At 43.6% G+C, this 12,054-nt stretch overlaps 1 protein-coding gene across 1 annotated transcript; it reads right to left on the bottom strand.

Annotated features, from left to right (window-relative positions):
• Positions 1–1,320: 1,320 nt before the first annotated feature.
• On the bottom strand, positions 1,321–2,270 carry LOC103543993 (olfactory receptor 2AT4). The gene is given in 2 exon segments (XM_008510847.2): positions 1,321–1,341; positions 1,344–2,270. Coding segments are annotated over 2 exon segments (948 nt in total).
• Positions 2,271–12,054: the final 9,784 nt, after the last annotated feature.

The raw sequence follows: 12,054 nt of genomic DNA, 5'->3' as shown, positions 1-12,054 counted from the left end.
ATATGTGATATATTTTTTAAAAGCCTTCTCAATGAGGCTTAAGATGTTGTTATGATTTTTCCTGTTCTTATGCTCTATCCCTCTCAGGACGGATAGTCAAAGCGCTGGTTTTGAAGTCACTTGTCAGTTTCTGCATAGTCATGCCATTATTTTGATAGACAGCCAGGGTCAGGTGTTTCTGTTTATTTTAAATATAGAAGAAGTTTTTTGCTTTTTCATTTCTTTTAATTATGTAAAAACTGTACATACGTCTAAAGTCAGACTCTACATTGACGTTCGTCTTGCTTCCATTCCTGACCCCTCCTTCTCCGTATAGGTAACCATCTTTATTAGTTTAGGGATTTAATCCTTCTAGTTTTTTCTGAAATTTTAAGAGAATTATCTCCTTTCTTACCAAAACACTGTTCTGCAGCTTGGTTTTCTCGGTGACCAGCATATCCTAGAGACGACACCACAGCAGGATGCAGAGGGCTCCATCATTTCTTCTCTATAGCTGCACTGCATGTTTTTATAGTTTGTTCAACCAGTCCCCTACTGATGAGTGAGGAGCCTAATGAATCACTGCCCGTGTATCTTTGGGATAGAGTCCTAAAAACGAGATTGCTGCGTCAAAGGCTTTGTAAATGCATATGTGCTTCTGGTGGGTATTACAACAGGGCTGTACCAACTACATCCTCACAAGTACGTTATGAGAGTTCTGTTTTTCCACATGCATGTTGTTAAAATATTGGGGTTTTGCTAATTTGATTAGGAGAAAATTGGCATTTCAGTATAGTTTTAAATTTTATTCTTTTTATACAGTAGATTGAATACCTTTCCATTGTTTAAAGACCATTTCATCTTTTGGTAATCTGTCTCTTCATGTATTTTGCCCATTTTTATATTGGAATGTTAGATTTTTTCCTTCTAAATTTTTAGAAATTCTTTATTTATATATTTTGGACATTTACCCTTTCCCTGTGATATGTCTTTTCTTTGTTTTTTTGACTTTTTTATAAAGGTTTTTTGCCATGCACATTTTTTTTATTTTAGAAAGCGGTGAAATTCTTATATAACTTAAGTAGTAAATTTGGATTACTAAGTAGTGGCATTCTTATAAAACTTAAGATTTCCTATAAAGATTAACATTATTTCATTGCCCGAGGGGAAAAGGCCTGGACCAAAGTATGAGAAACACTGTTGGAGCTGTCTGCTCAACTGAATTCTTTTAATTTTCTATACTCATTAATTTATTCATTCAACAATATTTCTTGAGTTCCTAATCTGTGCTGGGAGTCCTGAGAGCAGAATTAGCTGCACCTAAAGTCAAGGCCTCCTGTCTCAGACTGGGTCTTGAGACATGTGATTTTGGCAATGGCTGCCTTGACATCCTTGTTTCTCAGCGTGTAGATGAGAGGGTTGAGGATTGGTGTGAGAATAGCATATGCTACATTGCCCATGATGTGGAAGTCGAGGGGCAGGTCAGCTCTATAGGCCATGTAGGCTATGGCAATGGATGAGTAGTAGGTGCCAACCACCAGGAGGTGGGAGCTGCAGGTGGAGAAGGCTTTTGAGCGTCCTTCTCGGGAGCTGATGCGAAGCACTGAGGCCAGGATGTGGGCATAGGAGAGAAGCACCAGGAGAAGGGGCAGGAAGGACACCACCATGGCGATGCAGAAGCCCATGAGGGTCTGGGGGGTAGTGTCAGAGCAAGAGGCCTGAACTAGAGCCAGATGATCACAGAAGCAATGCTGGATGTAAGCAATGCTGTCATACACCATCTGAGAGGTCTTCACTACAGCTGGGATGGGCAGGAGGAGGGCAGTGAGCCAGGCACTGGCTGCCAGGGCAGCGTTGGTCTGTGGGGTCATGTGTACAGGGTAGTGCAGTGGGCGGCAGATAGCCACGTAGCGGTCATAGGCCATGACCACCAGGATGAAGGCTTCAGAGCATGTAAAGCTTTGGAAGAGGTACATCTGCAATAAGCAGGCAGGGAAGCTAAGGAAGTGGTCTCCAAGAAGGAATAGGGACAACATCTTGGGGACAGTGGTTGTGGTGAAGAGGATGTCCAGAGCAGAGAGGTTGATTAGAAAGAAGTACATGGGCTTGTGGAGGCTGGGCTCTACCACCACAGCCATCAGGATCAGGGTGTTACCCATAAGGATGAGAAGATAGAAGAGGAGGAAAATAAAAAACATAGGGAGGAAGAGGGACTTTGGCAGAGAGGGAATGCCCACCAGGTAGATGATTGGTGAGCCATCCACTGATCCATTACAAGTCATGGCCTCCATAGTGAGACAGAGCTGGATTTCTGGCAGATGGGAAGCTGGAACATCTGGACACTGTTAACATCTGGAATCCATTGAAGCAAAATATTCTGGAGTGAGAATTCTATAACGTTTACTCTATGGTTAATATAAGCACAATTACTCGCAACCGACTCTAGACAACTAATGGTGGGCTGTGGTATTGACTTCTCCCATGTGAACTCAAAATTTCTACCTTTCTTCTTTTGTGAAATATAATAACTAATTAACTAATAACCTACCAAGTGGAAGCCCCAGACAAGAGGGTACTATGGTAATCTGGAACCTTAGGAGTCTGGGGAGCCGTTGTTGCTAGAGAGGAACACAGTCTTCCTGTGGCAAGTGCCAAAGGCAAAAGGTTGTTCTCCCCTTGTCAAGGAAGGGGACATGTGAGCTTCTGTCCACCCACAGGACTGGAGGTCTTCAACTGGGGGACAATAATGACTCCTCTACTATGTCGCGGGTGTCCCTCCGAATGAACAATCCAGAAGTGAGTCCACGGTCATGCTTATATCACTGCCTCCTCAAGCCTGATGATTCTAAGGTTACTCCCTCTCTAATTTTTCCAGAACTGTCCTGTTTCTCTTGCTTCTAATAAAACATCTCTCATGCCGTTGAATCATAAAGATGCCAACCCTGGAGACATCCAGCCAGCTTTTTCCTCTCTAGACAAAAAGGGCAAGGGCTTACCCAAGATCCCAAGGCACGTCAGCCACAGAGCTGGAACCGGGACCCAGGCCTCTGACTCCCAGACCAGGGCTCTTTCTCCATATCACGCTCCCTGGAGAATCTGGAAGCTTAAGTTTTCATGTGGGGAGAAATTGGAGGCAAAGCTTTTCTCTTTCCTTCTCCATTTCTAAGCAGATATTGTCAGCAACAACTATAAATTGCAGTTTGTTCTTTAGTCTCTTAAGTGTGGTGGGTGGCCTGGGTCCCGGTTAGGGAGTGAAGGCTGGTAAAATGTCTTTCTAAAAGACACCTGGAACAGACCCCTCCATTGTGAATGCTCCCTTGAAAGAAAAAAAAAGTGTTCCAGAGCTTAGTCCTACCCGAGTAGGAAAGCAAACAGCTGTACCTCAACGTGAAAGAGTTAATTAACCCTCAGCCAACCAGACCCAACCTGCCTAAGCCAGCCGCCAGGTTTCCCAAACCCAAATGGAGGCAAACTACATTTTCCTGCATGTTGTTACAGCTCAAAGAAGTCAATTTTGGATTGAATGTCACCAAGTTAAGCTGAATTGGGGTTTGAGGGGCAGAAATTCAGATCCATGGAGTCTGGTTGTACCCCTCCTCCTGCCTCCTCTCCTCCACTTCTATTAAACAACAGGGAAGACAGATGCTGAGTCTGACGTCCAGAAATAGTGTCTTCCCAAGGTCAACCAACAATCTTATAGCAGAGTTGGGTCCTGGACCCGGTGTTCTGGCTCCTACCCAGTGTTCGTAAGGATATTACATGAGAGAAGATGGTTCCTTAGCCTGTCTTCAAAGCCCATCTTCTTGCAGCTTTATTTCTCTTTACTGTAGGAAATGGCATCTCCTTGCTCCTGCCCGCTCTTCTGTCAAACTCAGCTCAAACTTTCCCTCCTCTTAGAGGCTGTCACTTGTCTTGGCTGGTGCAGGGGCCTCTTTTCTGGGCTCTCACTTTGTCCTGTGCTTTCCTTTGTCATCACCATGATCACACTGGGTTGTCCCTGTCTATCTGTGTGTCCATGGCTCCGCCAGACCAGGGGAACATGCAGGGCTGCAAAGGGGCCTCATTGTTTCTGTTTAATAATGCCCTGCCACTCTCCACGCCAGGAGGAGACAGGAGCCAGAATGCAGCTCTCTCGACTGGCCTCATTTTGCTGCAAACCTGGGGCCACAGGACACACCAACCAGTTGAGGTTTGTTTACTCACCTCAAAAGCTCTGAAGCACGTCGCTTTCCTAAACTTCCATGTGGCAGTGGGCCTGTGCTGTGGACAAATAAAGCACATGCTTAGGGCACCAGCTAGATAAGAGTGCCAAAAAATATTTTTGAAAGAATTTAGTGTTTGATTTTTTTTAAGGCTTTATTTTCTTATTTAATTTTCTTTTTTGAGAAAGATTAGCACTGAGCTAACACCTTCCATCAATCCTCCCCTTTTTGCCAAGAAAGACTCGCCCTGAGCTAACATCCGTGCCCTTCTTCCTCTACTTTATATGTGGGATGCCTGCCACAGCATGGCTTGCCAAGCGGTGCCATATCCACACCCGGGATCTGAACCGGCGAACCCCGGGCCACCAAAGCGGAACGTGTACACTTAACCGCTATGCCACCGGGCTGGCCCAGTATTTGATACTTTTAAAAAGCATTGGTGTAGCGTCTCAGTAAAAATCAAAAACTTTTAGGACTTCCTTACATTTATCTTGTGGTTTAGATTAAATGACTTTCTTTCGAATGCCTATTACAGGGGTGTTTTCAGTGCTTCAGGACTCTGAAGTTACCGTTAGGGAACGGTTCCTTGGTCAGGATTGTCTACCAGCTGGTTACCGTGCTGGTGGAGGACAGAGAAGGACAGAAAAACAATCACCCAAATGTCCGAGCTGACCCCGCACTTCATGTACATCACCTCCTCCCGTCTCACCCAACCGTGCCACAGGCAGGTGGCACATTCTCTTCCACTAATGAGAAGCCGAGGGCTGGAGAAGGCAGGCCCTTGTCCACGGCTGGTGGGAGTGAGAGCAGAGGTTGTTCTGGAGCCTGCCTGCTGCAAAGGACTGAGCCCCGCCTGGCAACAAAGAGTCCTGGCTCCTGGACCAGCTCTGCCACTCATTTGCTGTGTGATTTTGGGCCCCTGATCCTCAGTTTCCCCATCTGTAAAGTGGGGGCTTTGGAAGGGATGATCTCCTCCAGCTCAAAACACATTTTTGAGTGTCCCCTCTGTGTTTGGCCCAGTGAGGGGTCGTAGTGGATGCTTCAGGGCCCAAGCCTGTAAGTAGGGAGAGTGCGGGCTCTCCCATTTATAAAGCCCCTATTCCGTGCTTGATTCCTTACAGTCGTTGTGTCATTACACTTCACAACAACTCCCAAACCCATGCCACTCTCTCATGATATTTCCACTACCCTGTGTTTTTCCCGTAGAAAAGGAGCAGAATATGTGTAAATTATAGAATCCGGGTTCATTAACTTGGGTTAGAAAGACCTGGGTTTCCATTCTGACTCCACCACCCTCCACTTTCCCTCTCTGAACTACAATTCCCTCATCCGTGACTCATAGTGTTGACAGACACCTCATTAAATACTCCCATTTCTTTCACTGTCATCGGCTTTGCCTCTTTATGAGAAATTCTCTTAGAAGATCCTCAGCCTCTTGCTTGTGACCACACATCCCTGCTCGTCCTGCCGGTGTATCTGACCCAGAGTCACCCAGACCACCTGTGCACACTGGGACCCTGATGTTCACACATCAGGTGTGTGCTACTGGGCTTCTCACCACGGTTCTCCATACCCCCGGCCAACTTGAGCTTATCTGCCCACCCCAGCCTTTGCCTGCTTCTGGGCACTCACTGCACGCCCAGCCCCGCTCACCTGCCACACCCTATTCACCTTGGTGTCTTCTGTGGAGTCCCCACACTCGGCCTTGGGGGGAAAGAATTAGGTAGGGGCTGAGCCACAGCCCATTAAACCCTGGAGCCAGGGCCTGCTGGGGCCCTTTCTCTCAAGTTGGCTCCCCTAGGGGACCCCACACTTGCCAGCTGGGAACAACTTCCTAGGGCGAGGTGGGGACTTGGCCCTGGGCTTTGCTGGTAATGAAAACAACACCATTAACAACCCTCGTGGGTCCCAGAACTTTATCACCTATGGAGTAGATTGATTCCTGTTTTTCTATCTGGGCTCACAATAGCCAGGGAAGATAGGCAAAGTCATGATCGTTCCTACTACTCGACACTTGATGAAACCAAGATCTAGAGAAATGAAGTGACTCGCCCAAGGTCACATGAGTGACTGGTGGCAGAGCTGGGATTTGAACCCAAGGTTCCAATTCCAGTTCAGCAGGACATTGTCTAATGGCTGAGACATGAGTTCTTTCCACTATGTCACCTTGGACAATCCCTTAACTTCGCTGAGACTTCCTTCCTTTCCTTATCTGTAAAAAGGGTGTAACGGTCTGGCCTGGTGGTGTGCGGGTTAAGTGCGCACGTTCAGCTTCTCTGCGGTCCGGGGTTTGCTGGTTCGGATCCCGGGTGCGGACATGGCACCACTTGGCAAGCCATGCCGTGGTAGGCATCCCACATATAAAGTAGAGGAAGATGGGCATGGATGTTAGCTCAGGGCCAGTCTTCCTCAGCAAAAAGAGGAGGATTGGTGGCAGATGTTAGCTCAGGGCTAATCTTCCTCAAAAAAAAAGGGTGTAACAACACTGCCGATCTCAGGGACCACTGGGAAGGTTTAGGTGCTCAGCCCAGCGCCCACCACACAGTTAACATTCAATAAGTGAGAGCTATTATTTTAATAAACCCAAAGAGTAAAGCCCTATGGCATGACTGGGATACACCACTGCTGTTGTGCAATGAGGAACGTGCAAAGATTCTGTGGGAAGAATGTGCGGTGGATGTCAGTGCCCCAACCCCAGGCGGGGCCAAAGCCGAGTCACAGACCGGTCCTGCCTCAGTCTTGCGGATTCTCTCCTTTGGCTCCACAGCTCTCTATGTCTGACTCTGCCACTCTTTCACTAACATGTATAAAATCTAAACAATTTTTAAAAATTTCCCGAGTAATAAACAGATCCTATTGTAAAACATTTTGATCAACACAGAGCTTTATTGAGGAAGAAGTGAAAGTTTTCTTCACACCATCCCTTTTCCATATTCCCTCTCCCCTCTCCAGACATAATCACTTACTGATTTAGTCTGTTCCTTGCAGACCTTTTCTAAGCATGTGTGTGTGGTTTTGTTTTTCTTTTCACATAAACTGAATCATTTTGTACTTATTGCATCATTTATATTCGAACTTAGTGAGTCTTGGAAGCTTTCTATGTCCGATCTACTTCATTGTTTTTATCTGATATTTGGTAGAACGGATATGATATAGTTTGTCTAATAATTTCCCTGCTGATGGACATTTGCGTTTTATCTAATTATTGTTATTATGAATAATGTTATAATTAACATCTTTTTCACATGCATTTTGGGGCATATGTGCCCAAATATTTCTCTGAAATAGATGGATCCTTAGAAGTAGAACTTCTGGGCCAAGCAGTAAGCACATTTTTAAATGGAAGAGATGTGCATGTGAGGGCACCATCCCAGCTCCAGACCTAGAGACCTTGAGAACACCAAACCACAGCAGGGACTGAGATGACCCTGTTGCACCAGTGCCTGATGCTGCTGTCCAGAACCAGCAGAAAACCATGCATGAGTGATTCATTTCGGCCCACAGAAAAGATTTCCGTATTAGATCTCTACCAACTGTAGATCTATGACTACAGACGCAAGATCACTAAGCCATTGGCAGCGGAGTCCAAAACTTTACAGAAACCAAAAAATGGTACTGCAGAGGCTGCAGCCCCTCCTGGTCTAATGAACTTCGTGATGGCGCTAACGGTGGTTTTGGAAGTTTCTTTGGATTCCGAAAAGGAACTAAATGGGCCATCTCCTCCTCTCCAGATGTGCTCCCTCTGATGGAAGACATGAATTTCGTTTAGGGATAAATTTGTATCTGTGGATCTTTGCTTCGGTACCATGAAGGTAAATGCTGAAGGTGTTCCTGGGGGAGAAGACGTGTCCACTCTTAAGTTGAAGGCAAAGAATCCTGCAGAATGACCAGGCTGCTAGGTGGATTCTTCTGTTCTGCTTTCTGTCTCTCAGACACTGCAGAGAACCTCGATAAACATCCAGAGCCAGCTTCAGGCAGCATGAGCATGACTGGAGGCTCTCTGGGATGCTATGGATGAAACTAATGAAAAGACTTGGGTGCTGGGGCCAGAAGACCCCACATAGGGTGCAACAGTTGGTAGAATTGCAGTTAAGTAGAGGGAAACAAACACAAGACAGATTCCTTTTAGGTCTCTAATTTTATTTTGTTTTACTGAAGAAAATGAATCTAAACAGGAGAGCTAAAGTATTGGCTGAGATTTCTTCGTAAAAAGCCAACATTGTAAGACTTCCTATTATAACAGTATGATGAGATGAAATACAATTTATTTCATTACCTCTGAGAATAAAAATGTTCCCATACTTCTAGGAAATGACTAGTTGTTCTATAGCCATGGTAACAAATAGTCATCAGAACTTGTTTTAAACCTATTTAATTGTTCAGTGACAGCTTTGCACCAGTACACACATTCCTGAAAGCCAGCCAGTCTAAACATCAGTACCCAGCAACAGCTTCACTTCAGTAACCACTTCCACGGCTAAAGGCACACCAATCCCAGATGCTGCTACCTCTGAGAGTCCCCCAGCCCCCACTCTCCACATTTTCCACAGCCCTATAAAGGATCAGCTCCCTGTGTTGCTCAGAAACAGACTGTGCCATAACTCACAGCATTCTCATGCTACAGCTAGTAATAAATTCAGCCTTTTGTTTCAGATATTGTGTGGTGATCTCTTCCTTTAACATTTCTTATTTATGTCTCTATAGTTGGTAGTAATGTCCCCTCTTTCATTTTCGATTTTAGTAAGTGAGGTCTTCTTTCTTTTTTCATGCTCAATCTAGCAAAAGTTTTGACAATTTTTTATTTTTTTAATTTTTTCTTTTGGCAAGGAAGATTTTCCCTGAGCTCTTGCTCTCACTCCTCCCCCCGTTTTTTGTTTTTTTTTTTTTTTTTTTGCTTAAGGAAGATTAGCCCTAAGCTAATATCTCTGCCAATCTTCCTCTATTTTGTATATGGGATACCTCCAAAGCATGGCTGACAAGTGGAGTAGGTCTGCTCCTGGGATACAAACCTGTGACCCCGGGCCACCAAAGGAGAGCACGTGGAACTTTAACCACTCAGCCATGGGGCCAACTCCAAGCTAAAGGTTTATCAGTTTTGTTGATACATTCAAAGAACAAATTTTGGTTTTGTCAGTTTTCTCTGTTGCTTTTTTAATTCTCTTTTCATTTATTTCTGTTCTAATTTTTATCATTATTTCATGCCTACTGCTTGCTTTGAGTTTAGTTTGCTTTCTTTTCTAATTTCTTAAAGTTAAACATTAGGTTATTGAGGGGCCGGCCCAGTGGCACAGTGGTTAAGTGCGCACGTTCCAGTTTGGCAGCCTGGGGTTCACCAGTTTGGATCCCAGGTGTGGACATGGCACTGCTTGGCAAGCCATGCTGTGGTAGGCGTCCCACATATAAAAAAGTAGAGGAAGATGGGCACGGATGTTAGCTCAGGGCCAGTCTTCCTCAGCAAAAAGAGAAGGATTGACAGCAGATGTTAGCTCAGGGCTAATCTTCCTCAAAAAAAAAAAAATAGGTTATTGATTTGAGATTTTTCTTCTTTTTTAACACAGGCATTTATGGCTATAAATTTCCCTCTAAGCACTGTTTTAGCTGCATCCCATAAGTTTTGCTGTGTTGTCTTTTCATTTTCATTTATCTCAAAATATTTTCAGATCTCTCTTGTGATTTTTTTTTTTGACCTACTGGTTATTTAGGACTGTGCTGTTTAATTTCCACATATTTGTAGAAGTAGCATTCAGTGATAGAGCGTTTATTATTTTAAAGATAGCATAGAAAAAGTGATCAGGTTATTTAAAACATATATTGCCTAGAACCAAAAAAATCTAGTTTAGAAGTAATAAAGTCTTCAAAGGTGACACTAGACAAGGTTAGTGTGAATAATTCTGGGAATATATTTGAAGAAAACATAAGGGGAGGATAAAAGAAATAGAAGTGAACCATGTTACTTGAAATATAAACAGAAAACACAATAAAAATTTAGTATACTACAAGCATTTTATTTATCATCAAGAATATATTAAATTAATATGGAAAAAATGTATTGCCATAAATGTTACTCTTGTAATGGAATCATAATCTCATGACCACGTAAGTATTTTCACTATGTGTAAGTGATAACTCAAGTCGTTTTAGAGGTCATCATTTTAAGTGAGTTTAGAAGTATTTTAAACTAGCTTTTAAAATCTTAGAATTCATTTTAAAATTTTTCTTCTTCCTTCCCCTCCCAATAACTTTGAAATATAAACTATAGCACCCAACAGGCTCATGATATAAGTACTTGATATATGAATGACACGTTGTGTCATTTAGCCAACAGGTTTTATTTTTTTTATGAGAAGCTTAGGTACCCATTTGTGAGGACAGATAAATGATTAGGTGAAAAACTCAGATCATCACTGCCAGTAAAATAATTGGCTTATGTAGTCACCCCAATGCTTGGTTTTAAAAAAAAAATACTCCACTGGGAAGAATTAGGAACATTAGGACCATTAGTCATACATAGTATGACTCAGGATGAGCACTGTACCCTTAGGTAAAAGTGAGATCGATTTTAAGAAAGTGTTTTTTCTGATGTAAGTGTACCTTACATGGGTTTAAGGCAAGAGGGCTCCACAGACAATCAACCTAACTCAAGTAGGACCTTACTGCTGGAAGGCAGTCATCTTATATGTCCCTGGTTTCTTCCCTCGTCTCTACTTCTAGACGACTTTTCACACCTTCTCTTCTCTCCTCAATCCACCAACCCCTCTTCCTATTGTCACTCCAGCCAATCAGAAGAGAAGGCCCAGACTCCCGTCCCACATTCACCCACTTGCCAGCATCTCCGCTCACACGCTCTTCCTTCCCACCTGTTCCACGGGTGAACTCTTTATGCCTCCAGCTAAAGCCAGTCACACCAAGAATTCTTTCTCTCATCCAACTACAAGTTTTTACTCTCCACTGGATTATCCCCACCAGTGTACGAATATGCCTTTATTTCTTTCATCTTAAACAAAAACTTTATAAACTGCTGATAAGATTTTTAAAATCAAGGTGCAGAACAGTAATATAATATGCTACTATTTCTCTAAGAAGTAATGGAAACATGGCTACCTAGCCATATTTTTGTATAATATAGCCATATGTATGTATTATTCATATATGCATAACTATGTGGATTTGCTTATATTAAAAATGGAAAGAAAAGCCAATAAAAAGGAATAAAAGTGATTTCTTTAAAGGGGATGCAACAGGTGGAGGGAGCAGGGATGGAGGCTAGGATTCACTAAAAATTGTTGTTTCATAATTTTGACTTAAAATTCTTATAATTGTGACTTTAAAAGTCATGTATGAAGACCCTAATTACTATTGGCTGAAATTTTCACACCCTGCTAGCGCCCTTGCTTAAAATTCCATATAAGTGGTGCGTCTTTATCACAATTTGCTAAGGAAGATTTTTTCGTTTTAACATATTCCACAAAAATTTCACTGCCTGCTCCATTCACTTTTCTGAGAACGGTTTTCCTTTCTGCCTGTGTGGGGGACACCGTAGTCTGTCCATCCTGACTCTTTTGACGTGTGTGATTCCTGAAGGGGACTGAGTGTGAAAGTCCACTAGGTTTAGTTGCACGTAAACTCCGTTTCTTGAGAGGGAGACGCGGTCCAAGCTAAATCGGTCCCTCCTGACAAGTAGCCACAGGGATGCCATCCCACCTCCTGGTCAGCACTAGAGTGAAACCTCTCCTTCTCTGATGGGAGCAGCTCAAGGCTTCTGTTCTATCTGTCCACGTCCACCATGTTGTTAACTCCATGAGGACTCCCAAACAAGAAGTAGTGGGTACCATAGATCAAAAATATTTATGGGAGGGGCTGGCCCCGTGGCTGA

This window comes from Equus przewalskii, chromosome 6, assembly GCF_037783145.1.
Source record: "Equus przewalskii isolate Varuska chromosome 6, EquPr2, whole genome shotgun sequence".
Taxonomy (NCBI): Eukaryota; Metazoa; Chordata; class Mammalia; order Perissodactyla; family Equidae; genus Equus; species Equus przewalskii.
This window is presented reverse-complemented; position numbering and strand designations above follow the sequence as displayed.